The 19,566-nt window shown below is 30.2% G+C and overlaps 1 protein-coding gene across 1 annotated transcript in view; it reads right to left on the reverse strand.

Annotated features, from left to right (window-relative positions):
* LOC145314871 (putative receptor-type tyrosine-protein phosphatase mosPTP-1) overlaps nucleotides 1-17,011 on the reverse strand; it is a 122,417-nt gene extending 105,406 nt beyond the window's left edge. Inside the window, exon 1 of the mRNA XM_080154950.1 lies at nucleotides 16,707-17,011. Within this exon, the coding sequence (XP_080011076.1) occupies nucleotides 16,707-16,767 (61 nt within the window). The 5' untranslated portion in view covers nucleotides 16,768-17,011. The remainder of the gene's footprint in view (nucleotides 1-16,706) is intronic.
* Nucleotides 17,012-19,566: the final 2,555 nt, after the last annotated feature.

Here is a 19,566-nt window from a genome sequence, read left to right on the forward strand (position 1 = left end):
TGTTGTTCATACTTTTAAAATTTTGGATTTTAATATCAAAGTAGGAAAAATAAAATACAAAGAAATATGCTCAAATAATATAATATTTCACTAAAAAACTAATACAGAGCATATTTCCTTTTATGCCAGAAGTAGATATAATTGCCCTATTCTGTTGAAAACGTGAGTACATTACATCAAGTTCTAGGAAGGTAATCTTTAGACGGGGTTGGCTTTTTCTTTATTGTTAAAAGAGTGCTGACTTTCTATAATAAAATCATGTCAGTACATGTATTACTCCACAAAGAGAAGCTTGCTTGAAAATTCAAAAGCAACTTTGATAGAAGCAAATAGGTCTGCTGCGTCTGCAAATTCAAATGAAATATACAACAGAAATCAGTTGTGTCTGTAATAGGTCTTCAATCATATTTTAAACATCTTAGATTTACATAAACATTCAACCACATTTTAAAAACCATATCAACTACAGAATTTTTTTGATTTCTCATTAATGATGTCATCCTTGTCAAGTGTATATTTCACCTTTTACTTTTTTTGTGTTTTCCCTGGATCACCCCTTATATTCACACGTACGACTAGTATGGTTCAAAACTGTGTTTTTTAGCATTTTATTTTTCTATATTTTTATATACCCCTTATATTCACACTAGTAGACCAGTTCAAATTAGCTCCCCTGGCATTTATTTTTTTTTCTGTTTTTTTTTAAATAAGCTAGAAGACTGGTTTAAAACTGATTTTTGGCATTTTTTTGTTATTATCTTACACAAACTAGTAGAACAGTTCAAAAAATATGTTTGCACTTTTCCTGAATCCTGGTTCAAAACAGTTTACTCAGTTTTTGGTCATTCTATTGAATTTTTTTTGTTATTTTCCATATTTCTCAATTAATCATATTAGTAGACTATTTCTATTCTTAAATTTATCACTGTAACGTTCTATATTTTTACCAGGCTAATATAAGAACCTGTGACTACTGACTAGTGGATTGTTAATATTTTGTACCAAGCTAATATAAGAACCTGTGACTACTGACTAGTGGATTGTTAATATTTTGTACCAGGCTTATGTAAGAAACCTATGATTACTGACTAGTGGGTTGTTAATATTTTGTACCAGGCTAATATAAGACCCTGTGACTACTGACTAGTGGATTTTAAATATTTTGTACCAGGCTAATATAAGAACCTGTAACGACTGACTATTGGATTATTAATATTTTGCCCCAGGCTAATATAAGAACCTGTGACTACTGACTAGTGGATTATAAATATTTTGTACCAGGCTAATACAAGAACCTGTAACTACTGACTATTGGATTATTAATATTTTGCACCAGGCTAATATAAGAACCTGTGACTTCTGACTAGTGAATTGTAAATATTTTTTACCAGGATAATATAAGAACCTGTGACTACTGACTAGTGGATTGTTAATATTTTGTACATGCTTGCTATCAATCAAACCAATCAACTCTAACAAACTGAAACTTAAACATCAAACCAAATGAAACATTAATATTTTAATTGTGTAGTTAGTTTAATATGTTAGTTATTAATATTTTATCACTTTTTTCGTATTTTACTTATTATTTCATGTATGATTTTTTTCTGTATAACGAATAAATCATTTTAAAAAAAAAAAAAAAAATAAAAAAAAAAATATTTTGTACCAGGCTTATATAAGAATCTGTGACTTCTGACTATTGGATAATTAATATTTTGTACCAGGCTTATATAAGAACCTGTGACTACTGACTAGTGGATTGTTAATATTTTGTACCAGGCTAATATAAGAACCTGTGACTACTGACTAGTGGATTGTTAATATTTTGTACCAGGCTAATATAAGAACCTGTGACTATAGTTGATTATTAATATCTTGTACCAGGCTAATATAAGAACCTGTGACTACTGACTAGTGGATTATAAATATTTTGTACCAGGCTAATATAAGAACCTGTGACTACTGACTAGTGGATTATAAATATTTTGTACCAGGCTAATATAAGAACCTGTGACTCCTGACTAGTGGATTATAAATATTTTGTACCAGGCTAATATAAGAACCTGTGACTACTGACTAGTGGATTATTAATATTTTGTACCAGGCTAATATAAGAACCTGTGACTACTGACTAGTTGATTATAAATATTTTGTATCAGGCTAATATAAGAACCTGTGACTACTGACTAGTGGATTGCCTAAGGCAACTTGTAATAATTTCCTGTGCACCACCCCCCCCCCCCTCCTCCAACAATAATATCATCTTCACTCCCCCTTCTCCCCAACCAACTTCCTGTATTTTCTTGGGTTAACTTTCAATGATACAAATTTTTTAAAAAGCGAAAATAGATAAATATCTATTACAAGAATTGTTAGAATTATATAAAATATTTTACTGTTTGTGCAAGAAAAACAAACATATCCAAAAAGGTAAAAGGTGAAAAAAAAGAGTACAAAGAAGGAAAGCTAGAGAGATAAAAATATAGAGAAAATAACAATGACGTCTGACAAAAGAACGGACATACACAGTTAATTATAGATTAGCTTTGCTGCTAAATATTACATATTTTATTTTTGGTTTGTGGGAACATCACGTCAATTGTGCCCTTTTCTCTTTAGTGCGCTACAACTCTTAAAACAAGGTTACTCACCTTACTACATAATATCTCAGGAGTCAAGGGAATGGATCTCTTACTATATAATATTTCAGGAGTGAAAGGAATAGAAATCTTACTATATAATATCTCAGGAGTCATGGGAATAGAACTCTTACTATATAATATTTCAGGAGTGAAGGGAATAGAACTCTTACTATATAATATTTCAGGAGTGAAGGGAATAGAACTCTTACTATATAATATTTCAGGAGTGAAGGGAATAGAACTCTTACTATATAATATTTCAGGAGTGAAGGGAATAGAAATCTTACTATATAATATTTCAGGAGTGAATGGAATATAACTCTTACTTTATAATATCTCAGGAGTGAAGGGAATAGAAATCTTACTATATAATATCTCAGGAGTGAAGGGAATGGAACTCTTACTTTATAATATCTCAGGAGTAAAGGGAATAGAACTCTTACTGTATAATATTTCAGGAGTGAAGGGAATATAACTCTTACTAAACACTAAACAGTAATCTTGGATTCAGATTTTTTATTTCAGAGAAATTAATATTAAATCAGGATGACCCTAGCGCCCTGGAAAAATAACCACCGAAAAAATATAAAGAACGTGAGATAGATAGAGAAAGAGATAGAAATAAGGGGGGAAAGTAGAGAATGAGAGAGACAGAAAAAGGGGGGGAATCAATAGAGAAACACATTTCGGAAACAATTTCTTGAGATTTTACTACTTTTTCCACCAGACGTGAAAATGGGTGTAAAAACAAACAAACAAACAACATATAAAATTGGGGCTTTATTGGTTACAAAAAAGGATTTAAATAAAAAGTAACTTTTAAGCAGAAAACTTATATTAAGGAAATACGTTAGTTGGTTTTTAATCAGTCAGAAATGCAATAAAAACGTGGTTTAAATAGAATTGTAAACTAAATTAAATCAATAAATTTGAAGATGAAAATGGATAAAGCAATTTAATCATCGTTTGTCCCTATCTATATCATGTCTATATTTCTATATGTATATTTAAAAGTAAAATATAAAATCTACTTGTGCCTATTGGTGTTTTCACACAAAGTGCCCGTTATGAACTGAACCCCCCTTTTAAAAAATTGAAAATAACAGGAGTGGTAGTTTTATTCTTAGGCGTAGCTCTTGCGGAATGAATAAAACAATTTTTGGGGCTGCTGTGTCCTAACCCTATAGGGCTTCCCAGTACCCAATAAAACCTAATCTTGCCTGTCATAAATAAACATACGAAAAACTATCAGCCCCCCCCCCCTTCCCTTTATTCAATTTATTTCAAAATTAAGTAACGGGGGGGGGGGCTATGGTTAGCTAGGTAAATTGAGTGAAAGCGCATCCCTATTTGTTACAGAATATACATACATATAAGATAGATGAGACGATTTACACATTTCAGAGAAAGAAATTTTTACTTTTTCTGAAGCTAAGCTACTCTATAACTATTAGATAGTTCTTCTGAGCTGAATCTTTAAATCATTTTGGTGGTGCGCCAAATCGGGGTGCGCCACCAAAATGATTTGAAGATTCAGCTCTGTAGTCACGGATACATTTGATAATAAACCTATAGATATAGATGAAGTATAACCCAGACAACTACCTGGAAAAGAACTATGAAGTAAAATAAAGAGAATAAGGAGTTTCTGAGTGGAATTGGTAATTGCAAGCTGCATAGATTTCAAGACAACACAAAATTATAAAAATATACAAAAATTGAAGAAAAAAAATTTGGCTTGTATTAATTTCTAAATTGTCTTAATACAATGCAATTTAATCGTCCTTGTTTTATTCCTTATACATTACCATTCAAATATCGGTTTTATTTCAACGTTCCGAGAGAAATCGAAAATTGTTCTATAGAATGTAAGAATCTTTAGGTTTGAAGCTACTTAAAATCGTTCATTAATGCATTTCTAATTAGATTTAAAAAACACAATACACAGACAGCATGATTTAATCATTAATAGTAAAAATGAAAAAAGAGAGTTTTATTCGGAAAAGAAATATTTTCTTTCCTAGCGCTTTGGTGTGTCTAAAAAAGGCTGGGTATAGTAAATTTCGTGGCAACGGTCCTGAAGGGCGATTCTTCGTTTTTTTCACAGTAGCTTTTCTCCTATTTCTAGCCCCTATGGGGGGCGCTAACCCTGCAGGGCAAATTGCCTAACCATGTGAGCAATCACCTAACCCAATATAACCTAAAATAACCTATCAAAAGCCATTTTAAAATACGACGAATCACTCCTTAAATATTGCGTTGCCACGAAAGGGACTATTCCCATAAGGCTTTACATAAATTTTTTAGATAAAAACATCGATTGCAATGTATGGTTTTTAGCTTTTTAGAAAAGCTACATCTGGCTGTCTATAACTTCATTTCTTTACTTCCATTTTTTATCAAACTTTTTAGTCTTTATCCTGTTTTTTATATTTTATTTTGTTTTGTCTATAGCTTTAAAAAGCTTCTATATTGTGGATTCAATCGTCTTTTTGTTATATCATTTATGTTTATTTAACAAAGAATAGATAGAATTCTAAAAAAGAGAATTCAGTTTTGAAATTATCTATTTATTTTCAGCGACAAGAGAAAATAAAAATTTGAATAATGTGAAACCTAAAGTATATATTTACTTCTGGATATATGCTTCTTATGTATTTTCTAGGGCTCGGCAGTCGAGTATAATCTGACAATTTTAAACTAGTTTAGGGACTTAGCAAAAAGACAAATGACCATATTTGGACAGGTTTAGACATCACCCAATTTATGAAACGTTGATTTCCCATCGGCAAAGGCACGAATGCCGAGCCCTTCTTCTTATATACATATATATATTTTTCATAGCAATATATTTTCAAATTCTATTTCTAACTTTATATAAATGATTTTCTTTGTTAAGGAAATAATAGATGGTTTTAAATTGTTAAATTATGGTGGGATAAGTTGCCAAAAAGGAACGAAATATGAGGTACAATGTTTTATCCAAGGTTTTGGCCTTAGACATTTAGTAGACATTATTTACATCTAAAAAATAGACAAATTTCACTTTTTATCAAATTTAAAACATATACGTAATTTGTCTTAAATGTATCAAAGGTATTTTATCCATTTATAAAAGTAACAGGATGTCAAGGTGTGTGTGTCTGTCTGTACTGAAGTATAACACTGACCGCTGAACCGATATAGTTCTCCTTTACAAAATAGCTTCCCATAGGTTATGGGAAGGTTTATCGCTATTTTTCTTTTAAAAACAAAATCGAAAATGGTGATTGGTCCGCATCGACAACCCTCTCCTCCTCCATCCTCCTTAAGAGCCCCTAGAGTCCTCTAGGGTAGTGTTTGCCAGTTATAATATAAAAGAGGAAGGTGTTCTTTTGAGATGCTCTAAAGTAATATAGATAAAATAACATGTTGATTTTAGAAGCCGACAAAATCAATAATTGGTTATTTTACATAATTGTGTTTACTTTTTCATCTACATATATTTCAACGTACAGTACTTTTTTGCTGTTCTTGGCGTAAATCAGCTGGATTTATTGTTTTTGACATTTTCTTTGACTATTATAAAATTATAGGAATATATTAATAACCACTACATATGTACTTTTTTCATTAGAGTTCCATTTGGATATCCATCAACAATCGCCATCCAAACTCAAAGCCCTTTGGGACTAGAGGGAAGGGAGGGGGACATAAACCTTGCACTGGCCTAACCACTACACTACACTGCTTGCATCCTAGCAAAACCTAACATATCATTTACTAAGTATATTTGCAATAACTTTTATTTAATAGATTCTTCCAATTTTTAACATTTACAAAACAGCCTGCTTTATTGCTTCAAGATCCATGTCAGATCTATATAGGAAATAAATGTCTATAAATGAGCTCAAGTTTTCCAAGAAATAAATGTTTAAAACTCATAGTGCTCCAATAATCCATAATAAACTCTCATTGGCCAGAACGATGAGACCCATTATTTTACTTTATTAAAAATAAATTCATTTTTTTTCATTTCATGTTGCTGTTTACATTATATTGAAGTATTTAATTTCTAATCATAAAAAAGAAAATTTAAATTTTTAATATAGTAAATTTAAGAAAACTCTGTTTTAAAAGAATTTGATTGTGGTGACACTTCCTTTTGTGTGTTCAAATATTAAAACTAAAATTTAATCATATTAACCCTTTGGTGATGGTAATGTGGAAAAAAATATAATTGAAAAAATCTTTTTAAAATCATTTAAATTATTAAATATTTACTTCTTTCTTTTAGATAGTTATGGCGGTGGAGGAAAATTGGTTTATTGAGAAATAGATATGTACTCATAAAAAACTAGCCAATAGTGAGATAGTTATATCGAGCCAACTCTAGTTCTAACATATCATCTTTTATGATCAAATTGTACATATCTAGGCCTAGTAACTGTACTGGGCTTTAAAGCGTCCTTATTATTTCATTCTTTAAATGTATTCAATATTGTCCTATTTTCTTACATAGATAAAGTAAATCCACGTTTTGGTATGATTGGTTCTTTAATTTTTTCCTTATTTTAACATTTTTACAAATCTTTAAAATGTGTTTTTTTCATCACCCCTCCACAAAATTCAGAAACACGCCCTCGTTTTAAAAGAAATATAAAAATTCTTCAATCCTCTTTCATGTTAGAATAGTTATTTATCATATTTTCGTAATATTGTGAATGCTAGAAAGGATATTAAAATTATTTCAACAATTTTGGTCATGTGATCAAAATTTGAATTTTCCTTCTACTATTGCCCCCTCTGGGGGCGAAGTAGGTGGAAATTTAAATTTTTGTCACTTGACCTTAATATTGGTGAAATAATTTTGAATGACCTTTCTTGTATAAGCAATATTAATAAAATATGATACTTGGTTTTGTCTCATTCTCTATCTTTTTCTTAAATTCAAAAAAGTCTATCAAAAAATTTACATCATCTAAGGGTGAACAATAAATATCTCTGTCTATTTTTCTCTATATTTCTTCCCCCTCCCCCCTCCCTCACTTTTCTGTCTATTTCCTTCTCTCTCTCCTCCTCTTTTGTACGTTCATTTATACAATAGAGATAACCTAGAGACAGCACAAGGGAATTTTGTTTACATTATGTATCAGCTATAAATTGTTGAATATCTTAGGTTAAAGCTTTCCTTGGGTGAAATATTTGAAGAAAATATTTCTTCCATCATATAATGTGAAGCGTATGACACAACATATAATAAGTTAGTTATAAATAATTTAATTTCTTATAATAAAGTTATCTTTCTAAAAATTATATCATTGCAAAATTTAGTTGCAAATAATGTTGCCTATAGGGCTGTATTTCATATACAACAAAAAGTGAACAAAGGTTTCTTTTTAAGAAAAAAATGGGGTCAGATTGACCATCTATGTCTAATGTTTATACCCACATCAAATATTAAATTATAACAATGTACAGTAGAGTGGATCAATTTTGGACATTGGATTTGTAATCAACATCTACAGTTTAAACGTCATATAAGAAACCTAAATATAAAAAATTTATTTTGTCCTTGAGGGGAAATGGGGGGAAGGTGTTTCCATGCATTAAAAATTTTAGAAGTTTATTCTGGAGGTGCAACTTTTTTTCTTTCAAAGTATTGCTTTATGCATCTTTTTGAATTTGTCTTGTTGATTAATATAAGAATATCAAATTGGTTTTAAAAAATATTCATCCAAGCATGAAAAATCTTAAATTAAATGTAAAATCTCTTGGTTTTTATATTTATTTATGGATTTTTCGGGTATAGTCCCTTTCGTGACATCGCACCTTAAGGGGCGATTCTTCGTATTTTTCACAGTAGGTTTTCTCCTATTTCTAGCCCCTGCGGGGGGCTCAAACCCTGCGGGGCCAATTACCTAACCCTGTGGGACAATCACCTAACACAATATAACCTAACCTAACCTAAAATAACCTATAAGAAGCCATTTAAAAATACGACAAATCGCCCCTTAAGGTGCGATGTCACGAAAGGGACTATTCCCGATTTTTCTTGCTAGGATCAATAGTTTTAAAAACAGATTTTTTATTCTTATTCTACTCTTCAAGACAAAATTGGGAAGGTGCATAAAGCTATACTTTGAAAGAAAAATAATTGCCCCCCCCCCCCAAAAAAAAAAAAAAAAAAATTCTCCCCACAAGTGTCTTTCTAAAAGTTTACATGCATAGGCGAGCCTCCCCATTATTCAAAATATTTTCTTTTCATTGTTTGGTCTCTTATATGATGTTCAGACAGAAAGTGTATGTAGCACATTTAAAATTAGAAAATCATTGAAAATCAAGCCACTCTAATGTACAGCATTTATTTCTTCAATTCCACAGTACAAAATTATTCCTGTATTTAAATTTAACATATCATATAGGAAAAAATATTCTTGTATTTAAAATTAAAAATCATGTTGGAATTTTTTTTACAATTTTTAAATTTTTTAATAATGTACAGCAAATTATTTCCTTTTTATCTCATGTTTTGAAATTTATAAGATAGTTAGAATAAATTACAGAAATAATGAAAGATTTAAAGAAGAGAGCGTCAGGGGGGGGGTCGAGGGGGGTTTCCCCCCTCAGGAGAGGGGGGGTTGAGGGGGGTCTCCCCCCTCAGAAAAAGCTTGGGCTTAAATCTTCAACAAATAAAGAAAACAAAATTATTTTAAAAATATCTTTTTTATGTTAAATATTTTTATTTTTGTGACACTTGGTTTTGAATGACAAAAAATGTTGAAATAAATATTACCCACTGTATGAAATGTTAAATTAGAAATCAATAATGATGTTGGAAAATTTATTCTCATTTTATACTCTGAAAAAAGGAATTGACAAAAAATAATAATTTTTATTCCAAACTTTTAAAACAGCATGCCTATTTCTTATTGGTTGACACTCGAATTAAAATAAAATAATGAATATTATTTCAAGACCAGAAATAAATTTGAAATAAATAATTTTCTTTCCCCTATATTTTTTATTCCAAAATGCCAAGAATTAATTTTGAAATAAAATAATTTTCTTTCCAATATTTTTATTCCTTTTTCTTATTGGACGTCATTTTGTGTCCAATGAGAGACTAGTGTTTAAATATTTTAAAGCTTATTACAGCATTTATTTTGAATATGATAATAGCAACATTCTCACATTAAATGTGATAAATTATATTACTATGTAAATACACTTTCTAAATTTTTCTCACTAAAAATATGTGAAAATTTTCAATAGAATAATTAAAAATTATCAAAAAAGAATTTTTTAGCATTTTTCAAATTTTTTTATTCCTTTTTTAATTTAAAAGACTAAATTAAATGTATGTGCGTCAATCTTAGTAATTTACTTGGTTGCAATCAGAGATTATTCTTGTGGTGATTCTTCTGACAATTAGGCATTCAGTCTATCCCACATTTTTTCCAAGAAAATTTCTCTTCCCAAAGATGTATCTAGTATAAAGGTAAGGTTTACTTTAAGCCCTAATTATTTTTAATTTGACATTTGTACTCCGTGTTAACAAAGAAATTGACCAGTCACTTTGCAAATAAGCGTTACTCAAAACAAGGATGAGAGCATCCGCAATTGCGATTGTTTGTGTGTGTTGATACTTCATGCTAAGATCTAGGAAACTGCTTCACCGATTGGTCCGTAATTCCCAGTGAAGCTCTATAGAGAAAAGGCAGGGACACTTTTGTACATTAAACTAACAAAAAACGTTTAAACAATTACTCTCCCCATTAAAAAGGTTGTTTATTCTAGGTGATATAAAATTATTACGAACTACTCCATAGAATATCTTTTTCTTTCTAATGCTTTTCGCGCAAATAATTTAAAATTACAAATATTTGCGAATTTTCTTATTAACAGACAATCATACATCATACTACTTCTTCAATTCTTCAACCCAAATAAAAATAAAATCACTTATTACAAATTATATAGCAGCTATGCCTCAAAAAAAAGGTATTCAAAAAATAAAACACGAATGCTTTCACTTGAGTAATGAAAAAGGCTACTACTGCATTTATTGTTCGCGATAGTGTTCCTACTATTTCACCATTTTGAAGGGTCAGAAAAAAAACCAATTTACAAGAACTGTAGCTGATGTATGACATTTATTTTCATGGATTCATATTTTTTCCGTCGCTTTGTTTCTCATTATGTTCTTTGCAACTCTTAAAATTTATTAAGTTTTTTCAAGATGCTACTAGCTGATCCCCTGGCCTTAAGAGGCAGCTTAAATTAAAAAGAAACAATAATTTAAATTGCCTAGGACCTTTAAAACATTTATTTTCTGAATTAGTCGCTGGCAAAATCTTAACGGAAAGAAAAAAATAATAAATTTAAATATTTAAAAACTTTTTTTATCATATATTATTGTCGCTCTTCTTACAGAAATGTAATGACTCCAAAGTTGCCTCAGATGACTTTTAATATTTAATCTTTTTAAACCTGGCTCTTTTTCTCTAAATTGTGTTTTGACGGAACACTTTTTGGTCTGCAAAGACCACCAAGCTTGTGTAAGTTTAAGTTTCAAAGTGAACCAATTTTACAAAGAAGAAACATTAATTTTATTTTTTTTTGCGTAAATTAGTTGAATTTTAGTTTTGTGTGTGTTTAGTTTTTACATTTTTTTGCAGCCGGCATTTAATTTCAGTATAGCTAACCCTTTATTAACTAACTAGCGGATGCGCCCCTAGTTTGGTGTTTAAAAAAAAATACGATACTTTGCAATGTTACGTAGGAGTCTTTATTCGAGAAAAAGAAATTTCGATTTGCTGTAATTTCTCTTGGGAGGGTGGTGGTACCCTCCCCCAAAATAGTTATAAACCTTCCCAGGACCTATGAGAAGCTACCCTGTTAAGGAGAACCCGATCGGTTCAGCGGTTAGCGAGATCATTCGGTACACACACAGACACACAAACAGACAAGCAGACAAACAGACAGACATCCTGTTACTTTAGTATAAGGATTTTTCAGTATGAATTCGAAACCGATTAATATGGATTAGAACAGGTTCTCAGCCATACTAAAAATCAAGTTTAGCATCGTATAACATATAATTTTCTACGAATAATAAAATAAGAAGCATAATATTAATAGCAGTTGTGTTAGCCCAGGCCTTTGGCCATTTTAATATCCGAGGAAATCTGTCTATAATACAATGCGATAAATAACTATTCTAGTTTAGTTTGGATTTTTTTGAAAGGTTTAAATCTTCAAAAGCATTGGTACATGATTATTAACCTTTCAAAAAAGTATCTAAAGGGATAAGACACTGTCTAATAAATTGTTGTACATCCACAATGATGATACACAAAATTATCCCTTCTGTGGATACAAATAGGGTTTGAAACGTTTGGACACTCAATATAATTAACTAATAAATAAAAATTTGATAAAAGTCTCCAAAGTTGTTAAGCCAACGATTAGAAAGGGTTAATATACAACTTTGGAATCTTGTGTAATAAATAGCTCAATAGCCTCTTCCTTCCTGAAAGAAAGTACTTGTACTTGCTAAGTTACATCAATTGTAAAAAAATGAAGCAAGTGACAATTTCATTTATTCGTTTTTGTAATTTATTCAATTCCGTAACCATAGAAAGACTAAAGGATAATTCTTTACACAAGTAGCGAAGCAATAAAAAGCTGACACAATTTTATATATTCAACACCAGCAACAAATTTAAGAAATATTACAAAAATTACATTAAAAAATAAAAGAAATTTTTTTTTTAAATGCCACTGCCCTCTCTATATTAGAAGAATGAGCATTACTGAAATAAGCCATTGAGGTAACTTATACAGTAGCCTTTACTACTAAACATATGATAAAATTTCCATTTTTATGAATACTATATTTTATATTCTAGATAATATATAAATAAAGGATGTCCAACAAAAAAGTGGGTATTTGTATTATTATTTGTAATACACTTTTAGACACTATAAGAGGAAAAGACAAATTTTAGATTATGGATCTAAAAAGTACAATGAAAGAAAAATTTAGCTGTATTGATTATTAAGCCAGGAGGAGAGTAGAAGGTATCAGGAAAGAGAGGGGACAATAGGCTGTTTATTAAACTAGTCCCCAAAGTTTTCTTATTCTTTGACTTAACAACATTGAGGACTTTAGTGAATTTTGATTAGTTGCTTCATTCAGTTGAGTGTTTAAACGTTTCAACCCCTAATTGTCATCTACAGAAGAGGTAATTTTTTGTATCATCATTGGGGATATATAACAATTTATTGGCCATTGTCTTATCCCTGAGAGGGTGTGTTTCAAAACTGGAATAGAAAATTTCTAGAAGATATTATTCGACCACAATGTTTATGTGTCTTAGCACACACACACGTCACTTAGTTTTAAAAACTTATTTTGTTGCCATTTTGTACATGTTGATGACATTCAAATGTTGAATAAAATCAGATTTACTGCGGGGAGAAGATGGCGGATTTTTTTTTAAAAATAAGAAAACAAGCATAATTTAAATCAAAGGTAAAACTAGATAATTTTTCCAAATTTGAAATCATTTAAAATCAAAATAAGCTATAAGGCCCTTTATGTATAGACAACAGATCTATAGTATAGATGTATATACATTATACATACATCCTGCATCCCTTTTCCACGGTCCTTTTTTGTCTGCTAGTAAATTTTTACTACTACACTTGGCTGTGTAAACATTCCGTCACTATTGGTTGATTTTCAAATACCCAGTTGATAGTCGACACAAGGTCCTTGACTCCTTTGGATGGGGACATACAGTTATTTAACACCTGTCCCATCTAATGTTTTACTCTTATGTATGGACATACAACCCTCATAGAACATCAACAGAATTTTAATTTTATTATCTAAAAAAAAATTCATAAAGTATTACAAACAGAAAACTTTCGAGACAACTGTTTTAGAGGTCCCTGGGATCATACAAATAAAATTCTAAAAACTATACGCCTTTTTTCAGTTTTAAACATATTTAAATTCTACATTCTTAAAAACATTGAGAAAAATGAGTTAATCTGTAGTTTCTCTGAAAAAAAGTAATGAAGTTTAAAATGCATCCCAGCTTCTCAGATAGTTTATATTCTAAACTCAAGCGACAAAAATAAATTTCCATATAACTTAGGTTATTCAATTTAATTTTATAAATAGATTTTGCAAATAATTAAATATCATGAGAAAATGAAGTGACTAATTGGATCAGTGGTGTGCACAGGGTTTTTCCCTAAAATTTGTATACCCCCCTACCAAATATTGAGGGGGGTTGTATGGGGGATGTAATACAGTAAACAAGAGGGGTGTTTTCTTATTTTCAGGGTGGGGAGGGAGTGGATATACCTCCCTATGGGCGTATACTCCTCGCCCCTGAACTGTTTTAGGGGGGTGTATCAGGCGTATGTAGATCCTTATCAAGAGAGTTGTAGGGGTGCATATACAACAAATTTCTGCACGCCCTTAAATTCGAACATTTTAAAACAAAAACAATAAAAGCAAAAAATATGTAAACGGTTGTAAACTTATTGTATTTGGGTATCTATGTGTACTTTCTGTGTTTCCTGGGAAGTTTAATACGGCCCTAGACATGAATTACATCATTTTTTTAGATATAAATCCAAGAAAAGAGAATGGACTTTAATCTACATAAGAGAGTAAAAATAAATAATCTATATTTTTGTTTTAAATAGGAGATAATCTTAAAAACGAGAGATTTTCATATTATTTTTAATTTAAGAAGCCAGAAATAAAATGTACTTCTACCTAATCCTTATATTTTATTTATTTTCAAAGAATTTAGAACTAATTATGAAATAAAATAAAAACTCTAATACAAGTTAATTAGAGGACTAATCTGCTATTAAGGAGCAAATATTTTCTATATGCATTTAGGGTATGTCTTTCATGTATAAGAAGAAATAATTATTACTAACAGAGATTTAAAGCTTTTAACTTTTTATCTTGCAAATCTATTATCTAGTTGGGCCATCAGCTTCGCTTTTAATAATATTGTCATACTTGTTTTAATGTGTGTTTTTGCTAGAATTTGGTTTGATAACATAATTAGTACTTAAAAACTTATCCTAATAAATTTTCAAAATCTAAATTATAAAAATCAGACACCTTTAAGCCGTACGAAAATCGGCGTTGCATATTCTATCAAATCAGCTGGATGTCAAACCCATTTTAGAAAAGCTACTTTTTTAAAATGCATTTTCTAAAAATGTTACATGTGTATGTAGAGAAGTGTATATTTATATCCTCATTTCCTTATAATGTTGTATACCTTTACATTTAAAATTGAATTTCATTTACATTTACCCTTTTTTATATATTTGGAATACCAGCTTGCATTCAACACAGTACATGTTATGTGCAAGTTTTCAGAATTTAGCAAAGAATATTAGAAGTAAAAGTATTGGATTTCTTATTAGGAAATTAGTATCAGTATTATATATTTGTCACTAATGAAGTTACTCTATCAATCACTTTGTATGTCTGTCTGTCCGTAACGCAATGGGAAAAATGTAATATTTTAACTTTAATATAGGATAAACTAGAGATTTTCTTATGTCGAGCATCCAATATACAATTTACTTGGTTCGTAAGATCTGTAGGTCATGCTACAAACTACAAATATATATTTTCATATAAAGATTTCGTGCTTTCCTATATTAATCACTACGCCCCTAGAGGCCTTTAGTAGCACTTTAAATGTCTTTTTTTATATTTAAAATATGTCTATGTTGCGTTTGACGTTTATGTTTCGTTGAACTCTCTTTTTATAGTCGAGAAACGTAAAAAAATTTGATTTTTTGTGATTTCTCTTAGGAGGGTGGTGGTACCCTCCCCCAAAATAGTTATAAACCTTCCCGGGACCTTTGAGAATCTACCCTGTTAAGGAGAACTAGATCGGTTCAGCGCTTAGTGAGATCCTTCGGTACAAACACATAAACACACAAACAGACAGACAGCCTGTTACTTTAGTATAAGGATATCCTTTTAACTTATATGAATACTGAGTACCATAACTCACTTTGTCCGTTGTCCACCAAAATTTCTTTATACTACGCTACGTATAGATATCTTAACATATTCTTTATTAAATGGACTTTAAGCTTTAATAAAGGTTATCTTAATCCAATTAGATTTGAGCTGATACAACATTTTCATTTAATGTAAGGCTCAATTTAGGGTCTTTACCTAAAATATCCACTAAAATTTCATTGTGATATCTATCTATTGGTTGCATACGGTACCAAACATTTTTCTATAGTTTTATATACCATGCCACTTTTTTTCCATATCAAAATATTGGAGAAATGCAGAATATATTGCATAATTTTAAACAACTTTTACAAAATTAAATTATCTAAATATCTTTACAGATGTTTGTTCTAAAATTAGAATTATCAACAATTCGTTAATAACTTTTGTTATGTTATCCAAATAAACTGCCAGTAACCCTTTTTAAAATTACTATGGTCTCCAAATTGTATAAGTTATTAAGATGATAAATTTGTTTTCTAACGTATTTTTTTTCATAAAAGCAATCAAAATACTTCAGCCTACATTGTTGGAATAATTTATGAAAAAAAAAGTTTATTTTAATTCAAATTACAAAATATGTAGAAAACCTAAAATAAAATCCTATATATTTTAAACTCTAAATGATTCATAAGAATGTAAAAATGAGCCTTACAGTGGTTAACCTAACAATAGAGGGAGAGGACATTTGACTATTCCCCGATGTTTTATAATAACTTTTTCGTATTTGTTGGCTCAAAAACTGTGGAGACTTTTATTGAATTTTGATTGATTGGGTGTCCAAACGTTTCAATCACTAATTATAATCTACAGAAGGAGTAATTTTGTGTATCATCATTAAGGATGTATAACAATTTACCGGCCATTATTTTATCCCTTTAGATCACTGATATAAATAATTCATTTGTTTAACCAAAATAAGCCTTTAAGTAAGATTACAGAGCAACATCGCAAATTATTGAGTTACTTCGCTTTATGAGAAAAAAAATGTATACCTATTGAGATAGTAAATTTAGAGTAGAGCAGGATGGTGGCAAAATACCAAAATTTCACCATTTTTTTCACTTCAATAACATTAACAAGAACAAGTGGAGCATAGCAAACAACTTTTTTATCACTTTAAATAATTGTCACACGCACACTTTCCTGCCACCCAACACTGAGTAATTCTGTGGGAAAATGCGCAAGAACGTGCGCGCTCACCACAATAATAAATGTAAATATTGAAAAAAAGTTAAATTTCCCACAGTTGATTTTCCACCCTGCTGGTCACACACACGTGCACGTAGTGGCCATGGGGGGGGGGGGGGGCAGTGGTGGTGGGTGGAACAACTTTTTTGTTCACAAACTTTAAAGTGGTCCTGAGAAATTGTTTTGCTCTAGTAAGCAGCGCATGTAAAATGGTCTAGTTGTTATAATTGTGCAAGCTTCAGCGATCTAGGAAGTAAATGTCTTTCTAGAGGGTCTAGGATAATGTAAAAATGTTCTAGATTTTATAGAAAAGCTTATGAGTATAACTTTTCAAAATCACAAAAGCTATAAAAATTAGGAGCACAGTTTTTATATTGTTTAAAAATCTTCAAAAAACACTCCATCAAAAATGTTTTAGAAATTATGATATTCTAAAAGATTTGGTTTGAAATGTTTCTGTAAACCATTTCATAAAATCACTGGATTTTAAAAACAGACATAAGTCAATATGTTTTTTTTCAGAGTAATGTTTATATCAAGTATTTCACTTAAAAAAATTTTAAAGTTAGATCAAGATTTTTTTCTAAATTATAGAAATTCACTTTAATTGTTTTTCACAAATCGCGTAGCATTTGCTCAGATGATTGGAACCGGCATGAAGACGGATTTGCCTGCTACTGTGGAAATATATTTGAGTAGCAGAGTGTGTATGTGTAAGTATAGGGAAATCTTAAGACAAGAGAGACAGAGAGAGAGAGAGAGAGAGAATGAGGGGTTATATAGGAAACCATCTCAGAGTAAAGAGAAAACTTCCCAAAACCACTAAAAAATAACAGCAAGTTCGATTTGAAAATCATGAAATTATCTGTTACAAAGATGGTCGATTTTTGTCATCATGTTGCTTAAGTCTTAAGATATTTGAAACGGCTAGTTAGAAATGAAGTAATTTTTTATGCTAATCAAAAAAATATCAATTAATTATTGACAAAAAGTAATATTAGTAACTTAGTAAATACAATTACTACACAATGAAAATATGGAAAATATCTGATTACTAAAGCTTTATTTTAGTTTTAAAGGTTTATTGATTTAAATAAAATCAGCATTTTTCAAGATCTTTAGCTCCAGACAAAAAAAACATTACTACACTATATTATAGGAATAAAAAAGTTTTAAACAAAAAAAAGTTTGGTTGTCTTAAATAAAAAACTTTAATTTTGGCTAATTTTGTAATTTTGGTGTTTTGTAGTTTTACCGTAAAGATAATAACTTTCGGGAAAGTGTATGTGAGAAAGGGAGATAGAGAGAGAGAGAGAGAGAGAGAGAGAGAGAGAGAAAATGAGAGAGTTGTTAGTAAGTAGAGAAAATTATAGGGTAGCAATAATCAGTGGTAAGGGGTATGTAGAGTAATAAAGCAGTGATTACTCAGAGAGAGAGAGAGAGAGAGAGAGAGAGAGAGAGAGAGAGAGGGCACTTCCGCTTAAATCAACTAGTTTACCTCCCACTTTACAATTCAATTTCCCCCATAACCCCGCTTTCCCCCGCGGGAAAATGGTTTTAGAAAGAGAGAGAGTGAGGGTTGCTTGAAGATGGGATAAAGTTTCTTCAAATTCTACGCGGTAAAATTAGAGATTTAAAATGAAAATGAAAGAAAAATAAGGAGATAAGAAGTGAAAAGGCACCAATAAACTAATATGGACAAAGAACATAACCCCCTAAAAAATTAAGCAGAATAAAGATGCAAGTTATTCAATAATCAACGACACAAACATCATAAGCACAATTAGTTAGAATTTTAGCCATCTGAAATTAAATTGGTGTCATCACTGGAGAAATTCAACCATGCATTTAAAATATATATCTCAATCCCTCGCTAGTTTTCATGTGTAAAATTCTGCCTTTTTTAGCTTAAACTATTTGGGGAAAGAAATAAGTTAAGAAACTTCCTGTTATCGACCTTAATTATAATTAAGAGAATTATTCAAGATTCTAACTCTAATTCATTTTAAAGCCTTCCAATGATAATCGTTTCTGTGCTTCAAAGTTTTGATAATTGTGATATAGATAGCCTTCCTATCATGCATAGAGTTTAAAGTTTAATGATATCATGCTTCCAACTTAGATTATGTTTCAACGCGAAGGAATTTATTCTCATGCCCCCAACTGTTTGATAATATTATGATAGATAGTTCCCCAATGATAAATAATATTGATAGATCACTGATAGTCATAACAGTCATAACCATACATATAGAATAACAATTTTTAATGGCGAAGCTATTTGTAAGACGGTCAGTCTGTCCGTTTGTCTTAATCATATGTATAAATATAATACGTGTAATAATCTTCTGAATCGAGGCATCTATATTCTATACGATTAACTAATTAAGTAATTATGAAAACATATGAAGTAAATCTATAATAGCAACGCTGCCGTACAATCTAGGCATGCAAGTTAGTCTGTACGTTATCACGCCATAAATAGAATTGTAAATGTTAATGCCTGCGCTGATTTACTTGTACAATGTCGTTCTGTCTGTCTATTTTTTATTTGAATATTTAACACAGAAATGAGATATGATCAGTTCATTCATTTTTTATATTTTCATGTTTTTCATCTATTTTATCTAAATTTTGTGATTACTAAAACAATGAAGTATTCTG

Source organism: Acartia tonsa, chromosome 3 (assembly GCF_053477335.1).
Source record: "Acartia tonsa isolate MP-2025a chromosome 3, ASM5347733v1, whole genome shotgun sequence".
Classification (NCBI taxonomy): Eukaryota; Metazoa; Arthropoda; class Copepoda; order Calanoida; family Acartiidae; genus Acartia; species Acartia tonsa.